Consider the following 27,825-nt stretch of genomic DNA (forward strand, 5'->3'; position numbering starts at 1 on the left):
TGATTTGCTCAAATATTTATTTTAAAAAGCATTTGTACAGCTCTTTATGGTCACAATCTGGGGCATACAAATAATTTGCAGGTCAATGTAGAAATGGCACAGTTGAGAAAAAAAAAGAGATAACAAATGGAAGTTGCAGATTTTGGTGTTGTTAGATGGTTTACCATGAGGTACGACTCAAACAGGTTGGATAGTTGCTGGTAAGAGTGTCTTTACCTAAAAGTCCTTTCTTTCAGTGTGTTCTTTGATATTATTAGGTTAAATTGTAGTAGCTGGTTTTGAAATATTAGAAACACTTTCCACACTGCCCTCCAAACTTTTAAAGCCAGAGCTCCTTCAATGAAATGTTAACTATTGGCATCTCCTTTCATGTGAGCATGTAACTTTACAGTCTCATCCTGTCATTAAAGACTTTTTCTCCTTGATTTATGCATCGTTTGTCTTCCTCTCCTCTGTTAATCAAGTGCCCCTGTAGATCTTCACGGTCACCTTTTAGTCCTTTGATAAGCACTAGAAAAGGGAAAAGACTTAGAATACTATCTAAAGCATCGCTGATGGCACATGAGGTAGAGCTCCTTGAAATGAGCAAGGCTGCCCACAGTTGAGAGCTACAGTCTCTCCTCAAAACCCCAGGAAAGCTCTCCATAGCTGAAATCCATCTTTGAAATGGAGGGAGCAAACTGCAGCGTAGTGGGTTATCATGCTTCAAGTTATTCTATGCCAGCTACACTGAAGTAACTGTACTTGTGCTTACACACAGCATATGTGAGGTAGTGCCACTTATTTTGAGCTTTTATCATCTGGAGAATCCTGGGTGCATGTTTGCTGAGTTCCTTTGTTTTGCTTTTTCTTGACAGAGAGATTAGCTTCCCAGAAGAGGATTCACACCAGTCTGTTAGCTCAGTGCACCACTCCATATGGCCACACATTCCTCACTGTTTATAAAAAGTTGCCACAAATGAGTTGATGCCCTCATTCATTTCCTCTGAAATGCTGTGGTGAAGAGAAGCTCTCACACAGGTAGGACAGACATGAGATACAGCTCTATGATGCGCTGCTTCTGGGAAAGGGGATGGGGCAGGGGCAAAGGGTTAAATGAGATCTTGAAAAAGAGATATTGTCACAAATCCAAACCACAGCACTATATGAGCTGCTATGACAAAAATTAACTCCATCCCAGCTAGTCCCAGTACACACAGCAGGGATGTTCAGTTGACAAAGAAAAGGAATAAATTGCTCATTCCCCCTGACCCTGAGCCTATCTGCAGATAGCCTTACAAACACCCCTGTGAGATCCCCAAACCAGCCCATCAGTTTTCTCTAACATGTATGGCGGGACATTTTCTACAGGCCAAATTCTGCCCTAATTGGTGACATCTGTACAAAGACACTTGGCAGTGGAGTTTGGGTAGGACTGGTTTTCTCCTGATACTTACTTAGGGCAATGGGTAGGCAAGGAGCAACAGAATCCTTCCCTCTACAATGTGGCCTCAGTTAACTGGCGATCCAGAAAAAAATAAGGGAGAAATTTCTAGTCATGGCAGTCTGCTACTATGATGGTTAACAGGGTGTGGATCTGCACAGTAAAAACAACAATCTTAAACAGCTCTTCAGAGAGGCAACATACTTGAAATAATTTTTCCCCTTTTTTCTCTGTATCCACGAGATGCCTTATGTGGAAAAGTGTAAAAATACTAAGCATATGTAAAAAATTGTGAGCTGGAATTCTCTGGTTACAGATAGGCATATAAGCCAAACCTGAAAATAAACGATTTAAAAGTTAAATCCTTTAGGGAAGACAAAACAAACATAGAGCATTCACTATCAGAGAAATAGCTTGCCAGTTATTTGTATACTTGAACAGCTGATGTTTCCTGTGGATTTCCTGAGTTTCAGTCAGGCCTGCCCTCCACATGTGCCTACTCTCCAACAGAATTCAGGGTAAGGGACCAGGAAGAAGAGCTACACAACATGAGCACAGCTGGATGTGTATGGAAGGATGATATGTATTTTTTCTTCTCCAACATTTGAGAGGTAGCATGGATTGACTAATATCCTGGAGCTCTTCCTTCAATATTAATTATTAATCAGCTTTAAAAAGAATGTCCCTGACCAGAAAAGACAAAAGGGTCATGAAGACAGTGCTTGAGTCCAGTGGCTTATTATCAGATTTTTCTCTTGTTGTTTGGATTTTTAAGCTATCAATGCAGCACCAGTAGCTTCAGTATACCTCAATTTCAAGCTTTTTTCAGTTTCACTGGTTTCTGTAAGTCTAGAGGTAGTATTTGCATAGAACAGGATGAGGAATTCTACTCAGAGGGTTAATTCTCTTTTCATATGCTCCAATGTGTCCATTGTAAGAGAATTAGGCAAGGCTGGAGGGACTGCAAATCAAGACCAGGTGGTGATTCATTTCCATTGCCTCTTTCCTGCTTTCATCTCATGCTCTTCAGCTGTGCCAAAGCATCTTCCTTAACTTCTCCAAAGCCAAGGATAAGCCTGCACGAAGAACAGTATTGTTTCACTTTCTTCACCTATAGCTTTATTATATAGGTGTGCCTAAACAGGTGTAACTGAAGTTATAGCTCTGATAAGTCATGGTTCTGGGATATAGGTTGGATATTAGGAAAAAATTCTTCACCAAAAAGGTTGTCAGGCATTGGAACAGGCTGCCCAGGGAGGTGGTGGAGTCTCCATCCCTGGAGGTATTTAAAAGAAGGGTAGACATGGTGCTTGAGGATATGGTTTAGTGGCAGACTTGGCAGTGATAGGTTAGTGGTTGGACTTGATGATATTAAGGGTCTTTTCCAAACTTAATGATTCTATGATTCTATGAAATGCCTCTTCCTGCCTGGAGTGGACTTGTGCCTGTTCCTGCAAAGATCCTCAGAGCTGGGGAACAGATGTAAGGGCTGGATGGGAGGTCAAGGGTGAAGTGACTTTTCAGAAGCAACAAACCACCATGAATTAAAGTCTGGAAAGTGAATAATTTGAGGTTAGTTTACTATAGGTTCCTTTGCTACTGCTTGAAACCATCTTTCTGTGAGGTGGTGTGAAGGGGGCTTGCTGCTTTTGTGGGAAGGAAATGTGGTTTGTTGGAGCAATTATGTATAAGAATTTTCTACTATGATAGAGAGAGGCAGGGTGGGGGGAAGAAGTTCTTGGAGTTTGGGTTGGGGTTTTTTCCCCCCTTTGATTAATTGATCCCTTTAAAATTCTATGGGCTGATTTATTTGTCTGAACTGATATCACTGGTATTCTATTTATCTACAGAAAAAGTGCAGTTCAAGATGCCACAGGTATAAGCAAGCCTTTCTATTTTAAGCACCTGCCCATCAAGTATCTTACCATAAATTCATTTCAGGGAGAGAGATTGCTAACTGACACCTTTTTATCACTATCAAATTAGATTTGGACAAAGGATGTTGACATAAGACTCATTGACTTTGCCATCACTCCCAAATCACAGACCTTTCCTATCTCTGCACATGATTTAAAGAAATACAGTTATTCCCTCAGATAGGCTTGGATATCAGCTTCACTTTCTCCTGTGTGTGAGAAACCTGCTTATCAACAGGAGTAAATAGTTAAAATGGCTTTTGTAGGATAGAGACACTGGTCTATGGTATCTTTTATAACTGTTTTTAAAAAAGTCTTGTAAGCCTGACAAGGGTACCAATGAACAATTAGTGCGGGGCAGGCTTCTTTCTTCACCTCAGACATTTATTTTTTGACAAAGTGATGATAGGACTGTATATAAATAACGCTTGAACTGCAGAAGAAACACCATCATTTCCTAAACAGGGCAAGGGGAATGCAAATGGCAGTCTAGGATAATAAGCAAGTGTTAGCTAATTAAATGTTACCCATGCACGGTATATTCTAACTCTTATTCATGTTGTAGGTAGAAGACTAGACATGGGTGAGTTGCTTAAGGTTAAAATTAAAAAATAGAACCAATATAGCATAGCTCTCGTCTTCAAACTCAATTAAAAGTAGTTACCGTCTTTTTAAAAATTTTTAAAGGCAGGGAATAGCAAGATTACACTTTTGCATGTTCTTACAAGTTTCTGTCTCTTGGCATGCAAGCAAGTTGCCAGTCATCATAGAAAATGTTTTGGCAGTACCTTTCTGACATTTCTGTGTGGGAAGTGTAAGAAGAAGAAATAGGGAGTTTGCTTTTTGCCATTACTGTTCCTTCAAGTAGTGATTTTTGAGGTGGAGCTGTTTTCTGAGAGCTAAGCAATGGGAGCTGTCAGAGATTTCCTAAGGAGGGAATTGCTAGAGTTATAAAATGGCCTTTTTTAAAAAAAAAAATTATTTATTATTTTTACTACCTGAGCAACAGCCTGGTGGGGACAGACTTGTGCGCTGGGTATGACCCCTCTTCTACCCTCCAGCCTCCTGGGACCAAAGTCCAGCACCTTGGATGCCTTCAGGGGGGCTTTCCCGGCTTGTGCATGGTCCTTGGAGCCCTTTGGGTGAGGGACAGCAGAAAAGCTAGGAACAGAAAGGAAGAGTGATGCCCCCAGTACAGATTTCTCCTCCATGATGATACCTAAAATCCCTGGTGAGCTAGGTTTCTTTGGAAACAGGACTCTACACAAATCCTGCAAGATCAAACAAAGGGTGGACCGTCTCCCCAGCCACAGGCTGAGCTGCCTTTGCAGAGTGCTGGCTGGCTTCTCCCCTCTCCTCTCCCAGCTTGTGGTAACACAAACCGGGAGATCACAAACACACCACCCCTTTTTTAAAAAACACACACCCCGAGCTGACCCTACCCGAGTCTCCTCTGTCCAAGCTTACTTGAGGAGTGTTTCCACTCCATTTCAGGCCTGCAAGTAAGCAAAGCTCTATAACCCTTCCTGGTTTCATCAGCAAGTGATGCTTTAGCATGGGGTGATGCCACTTTACTTTTCTTCTAGCTTCCTCCTGCCAGGAAGGCAGAGATTTAGAGCAGCGGCCACAGCCAGGTGCGTAACACAGAGCACAGCCAGAGCCCTTTTTGGATAGAGGCTGGAGTCTCCTCTGTGATCTCTTTTCAGCAGGCTTGCCTCCTTTCATTAATCCTACTTAAGGTAGGAAGCAGCACAGTGACACATTGTTATCATTGTTTGTGTAATGGTAAGCGCTCTGCTGGGTGGCTAAATTGCTCAGCCTTCCCCATGTTAGCCTTGAGGCAAAAAAAAAAAAAAAAAAAGACTAATGCAAGTCACAAGAGGCAGGAGGAAAGAAAGCTTTTGGAGGGGCAGGATGCAAACCAATTTCCTGGAAAACGTGCTCTGTGTGTAAGATCTTTAAACTGTGAAGGTTTTAAAGGGCACGGTCACAACCCTGCTGCCGAGGAGCTGTTGAATTGTGGCAGGTTGCAGCAGGGCTGCAGTGAAAGGAAAGGAAATTTTGAGTCTTGCTTCCAGCTAGTGTGAAATTAAAAGCCAAAGGCCAGGCCTGTTTCACTACCTTAAAGAAGAATAAATGAAGGGGAATATGAGTGCAAGAAAGCCTGCTATTTATGAAACAGATGTGATGAAAAAGGCATTAGTCAAAAGTCCAGGCATTTTTTTTGAGAGACATTTTTTCCAAGCCTTTTAATCTGGTCATTTTTCCTATTGAGTTTCTTCTGTTTGCTCACTGTCAAATGACAGTACAATAATAGACCATTAAGGTATCGGCGGGGGGGGCATTGGGGCTTTTTGTGTGTGTGATTTTTCTTTTTTTAATTTTACTTTGCAAACCATGCAAGCTAAGAATTGGTCTAAGGAGATAGAATCAGAGTTAACCTGGATCTGTCAGCCATTTACTTTGGAATCAAAGCAGAGAGTTGGAGAATAACATCTGTCTACACACTCTTGGACTTCAACTGAATTAGTACCCTGGGAAGGGCTTATCTTTGGCAATTTGCTGCCCTTCTATTGTTGCAAAGTGAAAGGTGTTTGTTTAATTTACGCTGTAGTGCAACCCCAGGCACGCAAACACTGGGGGTGAGTTGTTCACCTGCATGGTTGATGCTGTAACACCTGAACTTGGTAATGCCGGTAGCTCAAAGGTAAACACTGTTCACCTGGTTTTACTGGGGTGAAGACAGAGGTGAGTAAAAACAAGCAGATGTATGTAGGTGTGTGAATCTGTGTCAGGGAAAGCAAGAAAGCTGGAATTAGTTCATTCTTCTCAGCCTTGAGCCCAGATGTTAGAGATGTTATTGAGCCTATATTCTCATGATAGGCAGGACTTTTTTTTTTTCTTTTTTATTACTTTCCCTGAACAGCAGCTAGTGTGGTCATTCACTGCTTAAGCTATAACTTTCCAGTTTTTAACACCTTACACAGTACTGCACCTTAAACAGCTTTTTTATTTTAATTTTTTAAGGCCTTCCTCAGCAGCCCCCTTGGTCACCCTCTCCTTTGCTCCTGGGTGCTGTTTGAACCTTTCCCAGCTGTGGAAAGGCTACTTCCTTTCCTGAGATATCCATCTCAGAGCTCTGTGGGTTTCCAGATCCCAGAAAACAGGACCAGAATCACAGCCTTTCCTGTGATCCCCATTTCCCTCCAATTGCACACACCATGTTTCATCTTTTATTCTCCCTGTCCTCCCACGCTCCATGCACTTTTGTGTGAGATACCTGGATGCTCACCTGCTAACTAGCAATCACTTTCCACACAAACCAGTTTCAAGTGAGCTCTGAATGAAAGGATTTATCTGCAGCATCCAGAAGGGAGAACACCAGCACAAATGTTCATAAAAGTCAGTTCTGAGGAAATGCAAGGAAATTGCTGCAAATCTATTGAAACTAAATCTAAAAGGTCACCCTCCACTTTCCCATTTCCAGCTGCCTCATACAGATGCTTTCCCTCCTCAGTGGTTCTGTGCTCATATGTGCTCTGGGCTCCAGGCTACATCTGCCGGAGATGAGCTCTTCTCTTCCAAACACACTCATTCCCATGGCCAATCTGCTCTCCTGGAAGGAGAGACAGGCTTATTTTTTGATTTAGTTTTTACCATCACAAACCGTATTTCTTTCTGATGTGTTCAGGAGGATGTGTTTCCCCTAAATAAAGACTCTCATTTTTGCAGGAGAAGCTCAGAGAGTAGTCATGTAGTGTGTTATATCCCATATCTGGTATTTCACTAGCTTATTTAACTATTTCTGAGCTACCAAGGAATAACACCTTGGTTATCCTCCTCTGTCTTACCAGGTGTATCAGCATTAACCTTTCAGTGTGAAATATCCCTGCTGAATTTTCCACTGGATACCAGTTCAAAAATTGACCACAATTCTTGTCTAATCCTCTAAATCAGAAAAATACATGCAGCTCATTACTAACTCTTGAGACTAGGCACGATGGTAATCAACTGACTTAGGCTGACTGTTGACTGATACTTACTTTTGAGAGGTGATCTTGGGCTTTACAGAAGTTGTTAGGATTGAGACTCAGGTTTTATCGGATGATGTGCAGAAGAATGATTTTCACGATTGACATCATCTTGAAAGAAGAAACTCTTGAGTCTTCCCATGTGGTTTTTAAAACTTGAGGCTCTTCTGGGAAAGATCTTTCTTTTTCACAGCTATGAAAATACTGTGCAGAGGAAGAAAAAGGCAGTTGTGCAGTTAATTCAAACAAGCTGGAGCTTTATAGGACAAAATGAAACTCTGTCCAGAAGCCTTTGTAGCCTAGAGAACCACAGGTGGTGGATGGCCTTTTTACAAGGCTGTTTCATTAAGTAATTTTGCAAATTTAAATTAATTTCATAGCCTTTTGACTAACTTGATCTCCTCTGAAAGTGCTCAAAGAAAGGATTTACTTTGTAAGTGGGCCAAGTGTGTCCACAAGGCTGTGGGCTACTGCTAAAAAGTAGCTCTGCTAGAACATGTAAGGAAATTCAGATAATTCAGGTGGGCATTTATGCATATGTAAGTAAAAATTCAAGTACCCCATCTTCATTCTCAACTTTCAGCTGGAGTTCAAGTGACATGAGTGTCTTACCATAAATATTTGTGGGCTGAGAATTTTAATTGTTTTTCTGCTGGTCAATGAAGTGAATACCCAGTTGGAGCTGTGTTCATTCCAGTTAGGAACAAAGGCAACACAATATGATTGGCAGAAAAAATTGCAGCTAGACACTCTAAACTAAAATAAGATTCTGAGATTTCTAAAAGCTGTAATATTGAAAGTTATAAAAGCTGTAAAATTAAAAAAAAAATACATTAAAACTGACAAAATCATAACTCTGATTTCCTTGAAAATATTCAAACCTTCTTCACTGACACTGAGCCCAGGAAAAAGAAGAAGCTGAAAAACTGAGCTTCACCCACCAAGAATACACTGCTAGCATATTCATGTATCTATCTGATATAATGATCTTTCTATTCTACCTGTGCAATCTTTGCATGGATTCATCACTCTCCAATGTTTCTACTGATGAAGTACCTGTGGAACTTCTATTAATTCTGAAGGCACAGTCTGGCATTGGCATTTCGGATTAGCAGGACATCCATACATGCTGAAGATCTCATTACCACCTTGTAATTTGATGACACTTTCCAACCTTTTTCTGGAAAACCATGTTCTCGCTGTGAACTATTATGCCACCTTAACAGCGAACTGTTTGGGGTTCCAGAAAAATTCTGTGGTATATATTCACTTGTTTTAATGCAAGTTTGGAGAACTATAAAGCCCATAGTTTAGCAATCACTAAGTGGTTCCTTTCATCTAGAACACTTGCTTGCTATGCAGTCTAAGCAATAGAAAAAAAGGAAATTAATCAGGCATATATATAGCCTGTCCTCAAGGAGCCTTTCCATAAAACTGTTGTGTAGTCACAAGTTAATAACAATCCTGTCACAAGATAATGAGACAGAAACACTTACAATCCATTATTTTCATTGGACATAATGATTGGTAGTGCTGTTACACATTGTATGATCTTGTACTAGAAAGATGATGAATTCACGTCTGTACTTTTCAGCTGTGAGCCATTTTTTGTATAAACATACACACTTCAGGATGTCCAATTTTAGAGGATGGTGAAATCAGCTCTTCAATTTGATTGCGTCCTGATGCTGCAGGATTTGTAAGAGAAGACATATCGTTTGTATCAGGGTCAAATGCAAAGGACAGATCCAGTCCTTAGCCAGCCAACTTGTTGGCATAGATGAGCTACTTTCAGGTTTTGCTCAGAACCAAAACTGACAATTTCAAAGCATTTCTCTCAGAGTTCCCTTTCCCGATGAATAGTAGCAGCAGTTTTGAGTTAGCAGATTTCAGGGCAGATTGGTTCAACTTGAAAAAGATTCAGAGAAAACTTGGCTGGCCCAGGCTATCCAGTCAGCTTCTGAGACAAATCCAGTTATCTATTCCTGGTTCTCCTGGGACTCATTTCTTCTAATGAACTGGTTAAGATGCAGATGATGTAGCGTTTTTGTGTGTTAATCTCTACTTACTCATTAAGTGTTCTTCAAGAAGCTGATTTTAGGAGGGTGTGCCTAGAGTTTTCAGCATGTGTACTGGCTGCCTCTTCATTTCCAGGCATGCAATTTTAAGGAGGGCCTTGCCCACCTCAGATAATTCCTGTCCTCCGATGTCACTGCTCCCACTAATAGTGTAGCTTCAAAGATTTCCCTGTGCGAAAGAGGGAGCTGGCAGACAAGCAATGCTCTGAAAATCCTTCAGTGTCCATTCCTCGTTTTAGACTAGCATGTTTAATGCCAAAGTCCATCATTTCAAGGAAAGGAACTGTGTTCCTGACACAATTGATCCTGATAGATCCTGATAGATCAAGGCAGCCTGAACATTGTAGTGAGGCACAGAGTAATCAGTGGTTGCTATAAATCATACCTGTGGATATACTTTGGCTAGATCAAATCCCTTGGCAGTTATATAGGGAATGAAAATAGACCTTAGCCTGGGGCAGAGAGGATGAGAAGGGAGTAAGGAACTGTATAAACTTAAGTAACAAAAGGGGAGATTATTTTCTTATTTGTAGGAAAATTATTTCCATAGTCCACAAAGTATAGTGACTCTGACTGGATTGTTAGTACGCTTAGCAAAAGGTAATTGTCCCAAATGACATATGAGTAAAAGCATGGGTTTTTTTTTTTTACCTTAGGTTCACTACGGTAAATGTTTATAGACTCTTCTTCATTTCTGTAAGCACTCCTAAATTAAAAACAAAAAGTCAGTACAGGTAGCTTTGGTACAATGCAATGGTAGCTGCCTTCTGAGGTACTATAGCAAAAATCAGACTGCATCCTGCCCATGATATAACATGGAGAAGTATAGGTTTCATCCCATCAGAAAGCTTGTGATAGATCTCTCAGCACTGAGCCTCCTACCTGAACTCCACAGCAAAGGTAACACCATAGATACTTGAGCACAGACATTGAGAAGAAGCAGCACTGTATAGTTCTCTGTGCAACGTTCATCCAAAGCACATTTGAAATTGCAGACAACAATCTTTTTAACTCATTCTTCTGAATAACTACCTAATCAGTTTTTTTTCAGTGCTGAGCAGCCACCACCAAGACCCATGGTTGTCTTTTTAGTCACTTATTCCTGTAGTTGTCTTCTCATCCTTAGACAGTTCTACCTGCATTTTGAGGATGCCAGACTAACTGCTTTCTCATGGCACCTTGTACAATCGGGCCTTGGATTTACGATAATAATATTGACAGCAATTGTAAGGAGGTTTTTTAAGGCTTTTGTGAATTAGCTCCCTGCCGTGCAGCAGCTTTCAATCACAACCAGGACATAGTTGAATTATTCAGACAGGATCTCACATGCTTATTCAGTCCTGCCAAGGAGGCAGTGGCTGGCATGAAATCACCTTAGCAGTGGTTGTATGACCGGGAGTAAGTAGCTGAATAAGAAGTGTCACTCCAAGCTGACTATTCTGTAACTCCTTATGGAGAAAGAAGCTTTTATGGGCTGATTCTAGAAGGCTGAAGTTCACCAGTCTGTCCCTTCTTCCTCCCCTACCCCTGCCTGGACTGACACTGACAGAGGGAAAGCTTGCTCCCTTAGGGAGGTGACGGTTAAATTCACATTAAGGGGTTCACTGAATATTTATTTCATCTCTAAGACAGCCAGCTGCAGCACTCAGCCTGCCTAGTACTGTGGTAGGATGTGACTTAGGTCTGGGCTCAAAGGGAACAGACATTTGCTGTGTCACCACATGTCGATCACCTTTACAGATTGATACCAGCTTGATACCACTCACCTCTTGTAAAGACAGTTGTTACTCTTTTTCCAGCTAGTGGAAAGTAGACTCCGCAGTTTGGTGTCATATTGTTTTAAAATACATATCTCTTCAAAAGTCTTTGGGGCAGAAAAGTAATTATTGATGTTTGTTTACTTAAGATAATAATCACATACAAAGAATGCCAATTTCTTTTCCTGAGTGAACTTTTCAATTTCGGATAATTTTCTGTCTTTATATTCTAACTACTAATCTTATTGCTTCTTATGGATGACGCAAAACACTAGTAGTTTATTTTCCACTCTACATGGAGTGGTTATGGCAATGCACCTGCCTCAGGTGCGTGGTTTGTATATTTAATCAGCCAACATAAAATTCCTTTGAACACAGCTCACTTTTGCTGACATTGAGGATTACAGCAGCTGGTATAGATTAGATTAATATTTTGTCTCAGCTGTTTCAGTTTAAATTAAGACAACAGAAGATCAAGTGCATAACAATAGTGTGATGCAAGCCCAAAAGGTCTATGCATTAAAATCATATAAGACCAGGTTCAATCATATGAACTACCATAGTAATAAAGTAGTGTGTAGATCTTTCATTGAAAATCAGGTGCCACTGTGCTGCTTGTAGAAACCTTTTCAGATCATAAAATAAATGGTTCTTTCTTGTTACATCCATATACTCGCCTGTTCTGCTGAGCTTATAGAAAACAGTGTATCTTGGTGCTTATCCCACATTCAGCATTTGTAATGTAGGTTACATATAGGTTACTTGGGTTCTACACCTTCCCTTATTTGCTGTGTTTGGAATGACTTGTTTTTCTGATTTAAAGAAAGCCTGTAGGGTATTAATCTTTTTCGTTAATTATTATTGGAGAGATGGATTTTCATCTTCTGTCATGTCAGACTACACTTGAATCTTTCATCTGGTTCTCTAACAAAGCAAGGCTCCTGCAATCGTGTTGATTGGGTAGGCACAGGTTTATCCCCTGTGTCTAGCTGCAGTAATTTTTTAACCTGTGGGCTGTTTTCGGTTCAACTTGACAGAGTAGCAGAGATTGCAAAGGTAATTTGGTTCTCCTAAGGTTTGCAAAATTAGGGATCCGAGAAGCTGAGGGAATAGGCAAGTGCTCTGACTGAGGAAGGAGCCACAGCGTAATTCAGATCTGACTCAGCACTGGATAACCCCCATGGGAGGGAGACCCTGTAAGTGCCTTGCCTGGGGAAGAGCTTCAGCTGGAGCTAGTGGTGAACCATGAGATACTTGGGATCCTGATCTCTGTCATTCTGCTGATCTTAGACAGTTGTCCTGCTCATATCACTCAGAAAAGAGGTGGAAACTCAGGACTGTCTGGCAGATGTTCTCCTGCATCCATCCAATTTATCTCTATATGGAGGCAAATCTGACTTCAGCTTTCTGTGACCCCTCTTCATCTCCACCTATTCCTGCTCTCCCCCAGGACCAATGCTGTCTCTTGCCTCAGGGAGCTTTGTGTTTGTGTGGTTTAGGGGTTTTTTTCCTCAAAAAAGTTGCAGTATTCAGAAACTAGTTAGAGGAACTGTTCTCTGTTGTGCTAGAAGCAAAGACTCTGTGTCCTGAGGCCTGTATGTCTACCCTCATGACCAGCAGAGCTGTACTTGAAATTCTCTTTAGTTTAGCCCTTTTCTTTGGATTTGTCATCGATAAGGCACTGCATGTGTATCTATCTGTGCTGTGTGGAAAAAGCAAGGAGGTAAAACCTGTAGGTGGCAACACGAAGATGTGTGGGAAAAGGCCGTAAAAAAGGGTCCAAAGTTACTTGTGTTAAAGTGATGAAATGGTATGTGAAGCTAAATAAAAGGAGCAAATTCACAAGGTAAATATTTATCCTAGTTATTAATAAATGCAGACAAAAGAGTTTAACATTCAGATGCCTGTGAAAGACATTTGCTCATTGTCATGAGTAGTATGTATTTTGATAACACAAAATAAGCACCTCATCCTCCACTGCTACTCATGCGTGTACAATTCTTCCCATTTAATTCAGCAAGACTAATTATCTGAATTAGTGACATTAGCTTGAAGCTATGGCTTTGCAGATTGAGGCTCTGGCTTTCAGAACAACTTCTTTAAAAGAATTAGTCATGTCTAAGTACAACAGAACTGCCAAATTGCATCCCCTGGCTTTGTCTGATAATTTGGTCGCAAAGCCAGCCTTATGCAAGACTGTCCTCATGGCAATAGACTTAAGGCAGCGGTTATTCTAGTTTTGTGTTACCGACAACCATAAAATGGCTCATAAAGGTCGGGCAGTTACCTCACCAGCTGATAGCAGATGAGGTAAGACACACTTCGTTTTACCTTCCACTTCATTGGGAGACTTTGTCATCCACGCTCCAGGGATGCCTGTTGACTGTTTGTAAATCACCTCTTAAACTAACTCCCATTTTGGTTTAACTTACCGTGCAGGCATGAAAACTGCAGCTAGTTCTCAAGCAGATCCCAAACCCCTGCCTTGGCAGCGATAGCATCGATTAGAGAGGCAGGGCTGAAAACAGCAGCACTTCAGGAACTGATGTGCGAGTGGCTTGAGCATTGCTGCCTGCAGAGCAGCAATATCTCTGGGACCAGCAAGGTGCACAGCTGGAGGAGGCAGATCCTTTGATTTTTACTTTATAGTAATTTAAAATAAAAGGCAATGCTTATTCTTACAGTCCTGCCTTTTGCTATGAATTGAAAAGTTTCAGTAACTCTGTCATGCCTGCACTGTTACTGAGGAAAATAGTGGAAGGTTCAGGATCTGGAACACTTGCCTATCCAAGGTCAAGCAGCACAGGGAAGGGGGACAGAAGGGACAGGCCATGACTGTTTAACTAGTGAGGTCTTTTAGTCTATACATCACTTGTCACCCCTTATCTTTGAATGAACCATTCATAATTAAGTAGTGTGACTGAAGATGTGAAATTCTACATGGCAAATACTGAACTTGCACCTCATTTATCTCTTTCAAGTGTTTAATGAATTTTCAGCTTCAGCTAATGAATAATGGCAATTTCAGGCCCATTGTCCTATGCAGGGAAATTAATAATGGCCTAAGGATAGTTTCATACCTAGAAGCATGGTAGTGATTACTAAAACGCCAATACACTTTTCTGTTTAGAAGATCCAACATTATCTTTGAATTTGTTCCAGTCAGTACAGAGTCTATTTTCACAAAGAACCTTGAATGTGCAACACATAGAACCTGCTCTTTGGGGACAAAAAGTGAGCAAAAATTACCTGCCTTCACCTACCCTGCCCTTAAGGTTACCATATACTTTGGTTTCTCCAACAGGTCCTCTTTGTTCATGCAGAAATTTATTTTTGACCAGGGTTTAAAGGCTTTTAATTGCTTTTTTATAACACATAAAAGAAATGTGGGAGCTCAATCCTTTCTTCAGTGATGTCCTGAAATAATATAGGTTAATGGATAGGAATGGGGAAACTTCCAGACTCAAGAACTTGGCATAAAAAACATTTTGTAATCATTGCTTTTATTAGAAAAGAAGCCATGAATAAGTGTTTCCACCAGCTCTTACTTCCCATGGTGTAAGTAAAAGCAACTCACAGTGGTAGCTGTGGCTTCAGTTGGTTTTGGTGTTCAAGACCAAGTACAGAAGTTTAAATGCAGAAAGCAAAGCACGCACATGATATGGACATATACATATGACACCAGTACTTGAAAAAATGGAAATGAGCTTGACATACAGAAGAATACATTTCTTACTAGCCAAACCTAGAGGAAATGTGTTCTACTTCTCTTACCCACCCAAAGTGACTGATTTCCATTTCTTAATAGCCTCTTAAACATGTAGCTAAACTAAAATATTGAGAAATAAAAATGTGGTTTTCAGTCACAGAAGCAGGAATGTACATTTAAAAACAACTGTGTAGCCAAAAACATGTTTTATCTGAAAACACAGGACTTTTTAAACCTAATCTGCTAGAAGTTAATCACTGCCTTGTCTTCAACTTCTGATTCAATTTACCATGACTTACATCTCACTTCTACTTATGAATGTCAAATAAGCGGTATTGAGAGAATTAACATGTTAATTTTGGTTTTAGACAGTGGGATGAGATAAAGTAATCTTATCAAATACATAATGGCAAATACATAACATGCCACATTCTAACATGGCCAGATACGAGACGTGTAGGATTTAATAGCTCATCCTTGTCTGTTGCTGGAGGTGAGTCCCAGACTGCTGTAGCATGTCCGTGTAAGATCTGATTTTGTCACTAGAAAAGATGGAATAAATTGCTTTTAGAAAAGTTTTGCAAAATTAATTTAAAGACCCTGTCGGCAGCTCCAGTCTTCAGACCTGCAGCCTGTGCAAATGTTTTCTTCTGGAAGTACAGCCCCTGAACCAGATTTCTGCATATGCTGTATGGGCTTGCTTTTCTTGGCCATCTCAGAAATATCACTGATTATGAACAATAAGGTTGAAAATCATTATTTTGCTTCATCCATAATTTTTTTGTAACTTCTAGCTTGATGTCTTTTCTATTATATGCCTTCATAAAAACTCTGGATGTTAGTTTGTCATATTAGCATTGGGAAGTTTATTTCAGTCTGGGAGTTAACCAGCCTAGATCTGAAGTCATAAACATGCTTCAGTGGGAGTGCCTAGAAATGTGTTTCTGTAAACTGGCTTTAATCCTGTCATATGACAATCATAAGGATTACCATTCTGGAGGCATAACTCATCATGCAGTATGCCTGGCAGCTGTCAGGATCACAGCCTTCAGACACATGTATTGGACAACTAATAATTAGATGCAGTTAGGCATTTTCTATCTGAATATTTTTTATAATGGAAAAGACAGGGTGGGTTTTTTTTTCCAGAAAACCAGGTAAAGTGTCTTCGGGTAACTGTAGATTTGCCATAAGGCAGAAGTGACTTCTGCTAGTCAAGAAAGCTGGCAGGAGGGCAGGGAGGTTATGCCTCTTAGGTACTTTCTTCTACTTTGCTTCTGCTCAGAGTGAAATTGGCATCAGGTTTCAGGTCAAACAGTGCTAGAAAGCTCAGTCTGAGACTCTCCAAATCAAATTCTTATCTTATAAAAAAAGTGCTTTTCAAAAGCCGCAATTCAAAATGAAACTTTGTGCTTACTTTCAGAAAGCAAGCTACTTTTAAGTCAGTAAAATTCAAAGCATATTCAATTCAAAGTGTATTATGACAAGAAGTCTACCCATTTTCCCATTGGTGGTTACAGTCAGACTGATCAGGTTGCGATGTCTTAGTAACTATTTTAAGCACTGAAACTTGAAGTTGTATGAGTCTAGTTCTACCCACTCCTGTCAGCTTCAAAGGACTGCAGTATCTTCACAAGAAAAGCGTTTTCCAGGAATAATGTGTGTATATTGCATTGTGCTTGTCAAAATGAATCATTTAGCAATTGTTCCCTAAATGTGACAAAACTATGTCCCAAAAATGTGTACATTTTAGCACAGTCCTAAACAATTCCTCTATGACGATCTGAGACACTTCATTTCATGTACTTGTGTGCTGATCTACAAATACTGGTTTTACCAACGGTGCTCTCATTCTCTGTTTTGTTCCACTGAGGTTTTATTCTATACTGAATACAGTTTTGTTACTGAAATAGATGGGGGGTTTTATCTTTTCTTTTCCTCCTCAGGAATTGCTTTCTGTCTGCTTTTAAATTAACTATGTAGGATATATTGCTGCAGTTTAGCTTCTGTGGACTTTTAAAAAGATGTATATTACTTAAGATTTCATGAATTCTTCCAAAGCATACTTAAAAAAGAACTTGACACAATAAAATGACTGCATTTAAATAACTATAAAACTTGGACAGTAAAAACAGATCTTCAATTTTCCAAGACGTCTCTTAAAATCAGCTTTGTTAAGATGTCAAATTATGCCACTAGAACCCAATTACCAGCACTCATATTGGTCAATTTTGCTTATTTAGGTACACGCATATGTTCTGAATCTGTGAAATGCTCTGTTGAGAAACCCCATCATACCTGGCAGTTGAAGGATCAAAGGCAAAAGAACCGAAGTCCATATAGTATTGTGCTGTGTCTCTCAAGGCTGTCCATGATTCACTAACCTGGAGTAGATCAAAAAAAGAAAAAAATTTTCTGAGATTTGATATTGAATAAATACAGTGTGTGACGATACAGCAACCTTGCCTGCATTGCTAAATCAGACAGGTTTCCTCCCTTGCCACAGAGGATTGCTGTTACGTGTTAATCCCAGACCTGTACTTTCTTTCTTCGGTAAATGCTGCAAGATGATGGAATAAAATACCTGTTCAGCCACAGTGTATCCCCATGCATTCTGGCTGCTGCTTGGATCCCAGTAGTTCTGAGAATATGGTATGTGTCGTTTAAGTCGTATAAATTGATTTGCTGATTCTTCTCTCAGAAAAGGTGCTCCAAGGACACCCGAAATGGAAGCTAAGAAATATTTGTAACATCAGAAAAATATTTTAGGATGCGCACTGCAAAAAACATACTTATAGCCAATGAGCCTGTAGTTTATTTAGCAGAAATCAAAGGTGGTCCTACCTTAGATCTTGAGAAAAACTTTATTTCTTTAAGCCCAAAGTTAATAAAACGGCTGCTATAAATCATTATTTTGCTGTTGAATCCAAAGTAAATAAAGTTACAATCAAATTAAGGCATGAATTTATATTTAATACAAGATTTTGTGACTGAAAAAAAAACTGAGACTGGAATTGCACTACTCTCAGATATACTGAGAAGCCAAAAGTTTTTTTAAAAAAACCCTAAACCTACCTATGAATTTAATTATACTTTCTAAACCTTCTAGTTTAGATGTAGTATTCATTCTCATTAGTAGCAGCATAGAAATTGCATGCATGGAAATTACTCTATGAGCCAAAGATATTGCACTTCTAATCTTCTTTTCTCATCTGTTTGTAACATTGCTTTAGACAGCTTTTGAGGTCATGCCAGATGCAGAAGTACTTCTTGCAGATCTTCTTGAAATAACCATTCCACCCAAGAAAACAGAGCTGTATTCCTCATTAACTTCATATGAAAGGCCCTGGTACAGCAAAAGTCTTTCAGGCTCCAGTGTTTGAGACATAAATTCATTTGGGGCTCAACTGGTCTGAAATAGCATGTCTGAATTGTACAATTTTTAATGAACCACTGATTAAGTTGAAACTCAGATACATCATCCAAGCCGAGGCCAGTGTCTGTAAACAGCCATGCTCCAATATAGTGAAGTGGGTTTAAAGGACACATGAAGGTGACCTGCACATATTTAGTACAGATGGGCCAAGAATTTGAACGCTTGTCTATTGTGTCCTAGAATGGGAGCTCACCAGGGCAAGCTATCACCTCACTGATAGCACTCCAGTGCCCCTATTCTTGAATTTCTAGAGGGAAAATCTGAGAATGTCAAATGTTTGCTTTCATGCACAATGCTCGTCTGAATCAAGTTCTTTTGCTATTATTACTAGCTTTGCTGATCATCTGCATTATGGTCGCTCTTCAGTTTTTTAAATAGAAAAAAAACCATACACTGAATATGTATAGGTAGTAGATATGTGAGCTGGACTATGTGCTGCTCCTTTTCACTCTGTTTCTTTTCAAAGCCAAAAAATGCTCAAAAAGAAGGTGAAAAAATGCTTGATTATATAGTAAAAAACAAACAAAAAAATGAAGGTTGTTGTCATCTTCACTCTTAACAAAGACATGAAATAGTGCTTTAGAAAATTTACTTAGCAAGCAATGACAGTCCCAGTAGTTCCTTCCTACTTCAGTCTCTTCAGGCTCCAAGTTACTATAATCAGAAACTGGAGGCAGAAATCTTGGGGTAGGGAGTTTTCAAGGAATGCATCTTTAAAAACATTAACAACTCCATGGAAAAACCTAATTTCAGACATTTGGTGAGAAGACTCTTGCGTAAACTGCTCTCTCCCTTAGGGAACTGAGGAACAGCTATTTCTGTACTTCAGAAAACAAGTAAGATTTTGGCCTGGGGAAGAAAAAAATATATTTATTGTATTTGTCTATTAAGCTTCTACACTTCTGTTCCAGAACTGCACAAGATAAAACTAAGCTCGTGCCAAATTTTGTTATTTTCTGGCAATTTACTGTTATCCGGTAAAAAATCTATGAGCTGTTAACTTCTCTTTAGTGAATTTGGGGTTTTTTTTTTTATTAAATATTTTGTAAGCTCATGATTACATTTATGGACTGAGATAACTGAACTGGGATCAGAAATTGGCTCAGTAACAGCCTTCACTTTTGTTTAAACATGTATATATAGTTAGTAAGGGCCATTAAACATTAAATTTTATCACCAATATGTGCTCTGGCCTTCCAGCTTCAGGGTAAGCTAGAAAAAAAGATCATTAAGCAGCTCTGCTTTTTGTGTTTCTTTTCCCTGCTGCCAGCATCTTCAAAAAATGAGCTGCATGTTCTGCTGGTGGGATGGTGAGGTGTTGTCTAGGCTACTGTGGTGCAGAGTGCAGCACCTTAAGGGGATTAACTTTCAATTTCTAATATACAGTCTGGTCTGGCTGCACCTGTATCCAATGAGAAATGCCATCCCTAACCATACTGAATATTCATTTTGATTAAAGTATACTTGCCTGCTCTGAGGGGAGACAGGGGTGTCAGCTCTAATCTTGGCTGTTTCTGTCATTGTTGACATCCAATTCTTGTTCTTTTCTAGGTGCTACCTCAAATCCTTCCACCACCACCTTTAGCACCTGGAAACCATCTCTACAGGGCTTGTCCCTGGCTGCTGGGACACTCCAAAGATGTATAAGTAGCAGAAGAAAATCAGGTAAGTGCCTTTATATTCAAACAAATCCTTCAGGCTCATTTTCCCTTCATCATACTGTAAGGATCACTATACGTCTCTGAATGGGGCAAACTTCATTCACTTCCAGAAGAACTCTAGTGAGACCATTTCTAGTGAAAACAGAAATAGTCCTGTTGGTCTCTCACTGGGACTACACAGACAAGCAGGGTTGCATGATAGAATCATAGATTCATAGAATCGTTAAGGTTGGAAAAGACCCTTAAGATCATCGAGTCCGACCGCTAACCTACCACTGCCCAATCCACCACTAAGCCATATCCTCAAGCACCACCTCTACCCTTCTTTTAAATACCTCCAGGGATGGAGACTCCACCAGCTCCCTGGGCAGCCTGTTCCAATGTTTGACAACTCTTTTGGTGAAGAAGTTTTTCCTAATATCCAACCTAAACTTCCCCTGGCGCAGCTTAAGGCCATTTCCTCTCATCCTATTGCTTGTTACTAGGGAGAAGGGTCCAACCCCCACCTCACTACAACCTCCTTTCAGGTAGTTGTAGAGAGCAATAAGGTCTCCCCCCTCAGCCTCCTCTTCTCCAGACTAAACAGCCCCAGCTCCCTCAGCCGCTCCTCATAAGACTTGTTCTCCAGACCCTTCACCAGCTTCGTTGCCCTTCTCTGGACACGCTCCAGCACCTCAATGTCCTTCTTGTAGTGAGGGACCCAAAACTGAACACAGTGCTCGAGGTGCGGCCTACCAGTGTCGAGTACTGGGGCACAATCACCTCCCTGCTCCTGCTGGTCACACTATTCCTGATAGAAGCTGGGATGCCGTTGGCCTTCTTGGCCACCTGAGCACACCGCTGGCTCATGTTCAGCCGGCTGTCAGCCAGCACCCCCAGGTCGTTTCCTCCAGGCAGCTCTCCAGCCACTCCTCCCCAAGCCTGTAGCGTTGCATGGGGCTGTTGTGACCCAAGTGCAGGACCCGGCGCTTAGCCTTGTTGAATCTCATACTGTTGGCTCTGGCCCAATGATCCAGCCTGTCCAGGTCCCTCTGCAGGGCCTTCCTGCCCTCCAGCAGATTGACACTTCCACCCAGCTTGGTGTCATCTGCAAACTTACTGAGGGTGCACTCAGTCCCCTCATCCAGATCATCAATGAAGATACTGAACAGGACCGGCCCCAACACTGAACCCTGGGGAGCACCACTCGTGACCAGCCGCCAGCTGGCTCTGACTCCATTCACCACCACTCTCTGGGCTCGGCCATCCAGCCAGTTGTTAACCCAGCGCAGAGTGCACTTGTCCAAGCCGTGAGCTGCCAGCTTCTCCAGGAGAATGCTGTGGGAGACAGTGTCAGAGGCCTTACTAAAGTCCAAGTAGACACCATACACAGCCTTCCCCTCATCCACTAAGCGGGTCACCTTATCGTAGAAGGAGACCAGGTTAGTGAAGCAGGACCTCCCTTTCTTAAACCCATGCTGGCTGAGCCCAATCCCCTGGTTGTCCCACACGTGCCGTGTAATGGCATTCAAGATGATCTGCTCCATGACCTTTCCCAGCACCAAGGTCAGGCTGAGAGGCCTGTAGTTCCCCTGATCCTCCTTCCAACCCTTCTTGTAGAGGGGCAACACATTTGCTAGTTTCCAGTCATCTGGGACCTCCCCAGTTGACCAGGACTGCTGATAAATGATGGAGAGTGCCTTGGCAAGCTCCTCTGCCAGCTGCCTCAGTACCCTCAGGTGGATCCCATCTGGCCCCATGGACTTGTGAACATCCAGGTGAAGGAGCTTGTGCTTTGGCAGAGTTCAGAGAAAGCAAGGTCTTAAAGCTCTGACATAGAGCTGGAGGCATCAGACCAGATGTCTCTATCTGAGTAGCCCCCCTGAATACAGTGTATAGTGTTCAGCAAATAACCTACATCTTGCCTCAATTTAACTTTCTCAGACTGGGTGTAATTTTTCCCCACCTTTTGAATGGCTTAGTAAAAGATTGTGGAAGAGTTTGTTGCTTGGGTAGGTGCTTTATAAACACAGACTATTCCTGGAGAACTGCAGCTCTCCATCTTGCAGAAGTCCAGCAGTGAAACGAGGAGAATGGCATTTCGGAGCACTCGGGCATGAGGCTGGAGGGAGTTAGGAGCAGGTGACTAATGTTAATGAAATAGCTCTCGGTGCATAAAGTCGAGCCAAAAAAAAGATGAAGAATTTCAAATTGTAGTGAAACAAAGTTAACTCACTGTGAAGAGCAGTCAGACCTATTGGACATTGATGTTTATATTCAATACTGGTTTACCCCTTTTCTCTTAGATACATTTGTTATTTGAAAAGCACACTTAGGGATTAATGGTCCAAAGGGAAAAGAGGAGGAATGTTTGTGGGAGTGAACTGTTGCAGGGGCTGTATCAGCTGTTACCAGTTAAGAGTTTTTCCCTTCATCATCTCTTGAAGAGTCAGTCAGTGTTCTCATATAAAAATCAAATTATAGAAAAAATTGGCTGGTTTCAGCAAGCAGATGCTCAGCTCATGTAATTATTACTTTCAGCAGGTAGTTTTGTCTATCTTGTACACCTAAACAGATTATCCAGAGGGAAAACTATTAGTAATCATTACTGCTATGGTGCCTCCTGAGCATCTAATTTTGGATTAGTGTGAACTGGTGTAAGACTAAATTTGAGAGAGGGGAGATGGTGGTAGAACCTTGTCATCTTGGTCAAAATAGCAAATGTGTACTTAATTCAGCAATGACTATAAAAAAAAAATAATAAAAAAATCCACCAAACAACCAAAACTGAACAAACGAAAAAATCCACCACCCTGATTATGAAAAAGGCACATCAAATAGCTTGGACTGTCAAGGTAATAATAGAAAAGTATTACAGTATAGCAAGAAAACTGTGCTTAAAATATAAAATCAACCTGAATAGATCCTAAATTATTGTTCATTAAAATCTCATCATACTAGTCTCAAATAGAAGCTTAACTCTACTGTGCAAGGATAGATTTCTAGAAAGCAAGATATGTAGCTGGGTACAATTGAAAAATCTTCCCCAGAAGACATCTTTTTCTGTCAGCTGAATGTACAAGGATCCACTTCATCACACAGTCAAAAAGGTGAGTATAGGATTAAATTTTGACACCTTTGTCTGCTTAGCCACCCATTTAATGTATATGCTTTTTCTTTTTTAAAAAAGCTAAGCAGTATGTTTCTAAGCAGTCTTTGGGGAAAGCAGGCAAGCCACCATTTGCCTGTCTAATGACAGAGTTAAGTGATAAGAAGACAAAACTTTAAACTTGCTATAATATAGGATATGCTTCCCCCTGGAGCCTTTTTTATCTAGATCAGCAGTGTAAGTGGTGAGAGTCAATCTCAAGGCTCGGGACCAGAATTTATCCCTGGTGTGCATCTACCACAGGGAAAAGTCATTTATGTCTGATTTGCTGTGATATTTACAAAAAATTTGACAATCACTTAGCAACACTTCAGTCACTCTCTGCACATATTGTCCTATAAACTGGAGCTATTTGGTTTTCTCCCTAGTTTCTGAAGACTATTGCAAGTTTCTGACAACCTGAAAACCTATTGTTGAAGTTATTTATATAGTGGAATTTAAATGTCAAAAGTTGGCAATTGCTCTGGCTCCTTTCCTTTTAGTCTAATAACTCTTCTTATTATCAGCTTTGGTGACCATCTGGTCAAAATGTCAGCTCACAGGGGTAAGGCTGCCAGTCTTATCAGGACTTTAGGCCAGAGCTTGGACAGAGGATAAACTTGGACAGCTAAACTTCAGCCTTGGACACTAACCTTGCTGAGGTGGTGGGTGCTGACGTGTTGGGAACTTTGAAAAAGTAAATCAAATGCTGTAGCTGAGGTGTGTTTCTTAAGGTTAGAAATGAGCCAGAATGTACCCTCCCATGCTTCAGCTATCTAACTTTCTAAATCCAGAAAAGATTTACAAAGCCAGACACCAGGACTTGATCTGTGGATTCAGAATACCACAGCACAACAGTGCAAGAGCTGAAAGAAAATTGTGGAAGAAGCTGGTTTTCTCATCGCTGAAGTATTTATCTAGGTTACGTGGCACTCCATGGAAATCAACATGTGGTTATCTGTCAGTACTTTGTGTACACAGGTGGATTGTGGCAGGGATAGACTTTTGGATTCTGTGGGCCACGTGTCACCTTTTCTCGGTTGAAAAGTACAATTACATTAAATTCAAACACCTCCACATTGCTTTTTTTAAATGGTGAAAAAGAAATGTGCATATGCACATTGGCCATGTACCCCAAAGTGTTTGGATGATAACAGGCTTAAAATCAACTTAAATTGCTCTAGATTTGCTAATACCTGTCAACAGCAAAATTTAAACTCACTGATTTTTAAGTGCTTCAACACCATTTATATCACCCAGGCTTCAAAATTTTGGTCTCATCTGTTTATTTTTAAAGCTTGAAGTACAGTAGTCTCTAGTCTTTGACAATTCTTAATTTTACAGCACAAGACACAAGAGCTGTCTGACTGAAGAGATGAGAGCTCAGCCATTAACACTTGTTAAAGCTACAGCATCAGCCTCATTCCCTCATCAGCAAAGGCAGACAAGTTACAGACACTTAATGCAGAATTAGCTATTGAACATATTGCCGGTGTGATGCCAGGGGTCAGGAAAGTTGTCAGGTATGGGTAAATAGCAAGACAATTTGGCAAAAATCCCAGATAATCCTAGGGAAGGAACTGCTTCCCCTGCAGCAAAGTAATAAGCATTGGTCCTGGCAAAATTTCCTTCCTAAATCCAGTAACAGGACACCACATTCTTTTACCCCATTCCTTGCTACTGCACTCTGCAGAGGCTAAAGAAAAGGTCCAGCAAACAGCCTAAAAAGCCTATTTCCAGAGATGTGAAGATGGTTTATTATGGGGAGTGATTTATAGCAGCTGAGTTGAGGATGTGATGAAGAGTCAGGTTCTCGTTAGTGAGTCTTACAGCCTCTGTTTTAATTCACCATCACCTTAATCACTGCTGAAAGGATTCACAATTAATGAAATTAATTAATGAAAAACTGAACTGTTTGTGATCAATTAAACTTTTAAGAGCTCATTAAAAATCAGTAATATATAGTTGTTCCTGCCTTTTGAAGAAAGGAACCTGGGAAAGAGGGCAAACAGGCTGTTAGGAAAAGACAGAGACATAGGGAGATGAAAGCAAAGGTAAAGGAGGGGCAGCAGACTGCTGTGCTTGCAGCTTGGCTTCAGGTGACACTGCTTCTGTCATGATGGCCTTCAATGGAAAGTAGGTGAGGTTCAGGAAGACAGACAAGTACCCAGGAATAGTCCAAGGTCAGGTGCAGAGCAGATCAGGAAGTGCAAATCAGGGGAAAGAAAAGTTTCTAGGTGAGCTCTAACTTGCAGAAGAGAGAAAGGCCCTTTCTATCTTCTTCCTCCCTGTGAAGCCTCACTGCAGCTAAAGCTTATGGTCATAAAACAAGGAAGAGAATTTGGCCCATAACAGTGAGTACACCTGACTGTGGTCCCAATTCACAAAGCACCTTTCTTTATTAATTCATGATTAAGCAGTGGCTAATTGTCTTTTTCATTTTGCCTTAGCTCTTCACATCATGTATTTACTGCATGAGTGTTAGAGCACTCAGATCTAAGAAATGTTTTTAATGCACACATGTGGATGATGCATCTTTCTATGATGCAAGCAATCACCTGAGAAGTCAACAGACACTACCTGACTGGTTTGTTCTAATTTAGTGAGGAATAAATTAATCTCACAGTGTGTGCATCACTGACCATTGACTGTACCAGTCTGTGCTCCTTTGGGAAGAGCATTCTTTCATCCTGCTGATGCTCCAGCCCTGCCCCATCCATTTTCACTTTGGTCCAAGTTTTACAGGGTGTGTCTTGATTTTTACATGTCCTGGTTGTAGGGTGCGGTGAAGATTTGATGATCAGACAGCCTGAGAGCCTTAAAAATTAGTCTCCTTAAGCTTTTCAAATCTGACATCTCAGAAATCAATTGTGAAATAGATCATTTTAGGTCCTTATAAATGCATGCAAAATTGTTTCTTACAAAACGTAAATGTTGAGATCCAAATAATGTTTAGGGAAGATTCCAAAATGACAGCATTAAGCTCTTTCTGCAATTTTAACAGTTCAGAAAATCAGGCTGTGAGAACCCCTTTTGGTCAGGAATGCACCCTTGCTCCTCATACTTGAGGGGTTGAGCAGTAAGAGGTTCGAAAGTAGTCACAGGGAGCAGAACTGAGACTGTATTTCACAGAATTTGCTATGCAGTCTTGTGCTCACCCACTCTCCCATATGTCCCTGCTGCACTGATTTCCAGTTAATTCTCTTCCGTCAGTGCTGTTCCAGTGGTAACATGGGGTTTTTTGCCAGCTCACTATTTAACAAGCCAGAAGGGAACGACATGAGACAGGGTGCCAGGCACTTACCTGTAAACAGCAGAGCAGACACCAAAATTTGAAACATTTTCAGAGACAGGGCAAATTGTCCGGAAAGTGTTTCCTTTGTAAAGCAGAGGCAATCATATGGTTTTATACTTTATTATCTTAAGGTTTATAAATCATTTACCAGATACCTGTAAATTGTTCGTGCAGGCAGAGGGCAGGGTACAGTGCTTAGTTCAGATTTGTCCTATATACCTTTGGTTGTACACTTTGGACTTTGCAAGCTGAGCTTCTAATGAGCCCTAATGGCTCATTATTGTGTGGATATATTAACTTCCCCATAAGGTTTATAATGCAAAATAGCACATTGGGCTTGTTCTGAGTGTGCTGAAGAGGCAAGTGTCTGCAAGTCAGTCTTCTGCATGATTGTTTTCCCCTCATTGTGGTAATGGGCATGAACAGTTTATAGTCTGATGCAAATATGAATGGTGGGAAACAGTGTTTGAATGCACCTGCTCTGAGACCAGTGCCTAAGTATACAGTATATTTTAGCTGTATAATGCTTGGGTTGCAGAAAGCATCCCTATGATAAAAATGACCAAGATAGCACTAAGGCATGGAAGGAGGGAGGGAGTTGGGTTCCTGCCCTGAACCAGGCATAGGTGACAGGGTCTCTCACTGTCTTCTGCAGGTGTCAGGACTCTGTAGTGTGTGACTCTATGAGTTCATACTGTGTCACCTTTCCCACCTCTTCAGTTAGATGTTGCCTTTTTATATAGAGCTTACTGTCAGTAACAGTTGTCTTACTGCAGACCAGTTTATCTTCTTAAGCTCACCTACTCTGATGACAACGGACCACAGAAAAGCTGCGCTTTATCACACATTAAGGTGAGTTGATCTGCAGTTCACCAGCACAGGCTTGCGTGTACTCAGAGGTCTTTACGTCAGTGAATTAGACCTTGCTGATGTTACAGGTCAGGGACCAGACTCCATGCTGATGGGCAGTTGAACTTCACACTTACTTTCACGGTGAGAACCATCCAGTCTAGACAGTGGATGGAGCAAAGGATTTTTGGGAAGTAAAAGAGCATTTGGTTGTGTAATTACAGAGCCTTATAGTTTTTGTCATTACACTTCAGTGGGCGGGAGGGGAGACTACTGAACAGCAGGTCTAACAGTGGAATCCTTAACCTTGCAGTAGGTTGCTTCACAACTTTAATATTATTTTAACATTGTTCTAAAAAAAAAAAAAAAGAAAGAATCAATCAACCCCACCTAGGAAGTCATGCATGGAAGCAGGTGCTCTGCACTCTGGTGCCATGTTAACAACAGATATTAATTATCCAAACTTACAATCAGTTTCCCCCATCTCTGAGCTACTAAATTAAATGTTAGATGCCAGTATTTTTGTGCGCTAGCATAAAAGGT

The 27,825-nt window shown here is 40.8% G+C and overlaps 1 protein-coding gene across 3 annotated transcripts; it reads right to left on the bottom strand.

The window, feature by feature from the left end:
* Positions 1-27,631, bottom strand: C1H3orf85 (chromosome 1 C3orf85 homolog). Of its 3 annotated transcripts, none has more exons than XR_012662364.1 (6): positions 26,443-27,631; positions 17,499-17,647; positions 17,213-17,298; positions 7,383-7,563; positions 4,338-4,500; positions 1-510 (listed from the first exon to the last, which is right to left on the bottom strand). XR_012662364.1 is itself a non-coding variant. In XM_075103997.1 (4 exons), the coding sequence occupies exons 1-4, from the start codon at positions 26,477-26,479 to the stop codon at positions 15,378-15,380; spliced, it is 351 nt and encodes a 116-aa protein (XP_074960098.1). In that variant the 5' UTR covers positions 26,480-27,631; the 3' UTR covers positions 14,172-15,377. The 3 variants fall into 3 exon arrangements, 1 of the variants encoding a protein (XP_074960098.1); XR_012662363.1 differs by having other exon boundaries at positions 1-1,060; XM_075103997.1 differs by lacking the exons at positions 1-510; positions 4,338-4,500; positions 7,383-7,563 and adding an exon at positions 14,172-15,456.
* Positions 27,632-27,825: the final 194 nt, after the last annotated feature.

This window comes from Phalacrocorax aristotelis, chromosome 1, assembly GCF_949628215.1.
Source record: "Phalacrocorax aristotelis chromosome 1, bGulAri2.1, whole genome shotgun sequence".
Taxonomy (NCBI): domain Eukaryota; kingdom Metazoa; phylum Chordata; class Aves; order Suliformes; family Phalacrocoracidae; genus Phalacrocorax; species Phalacrocorax aristotelis.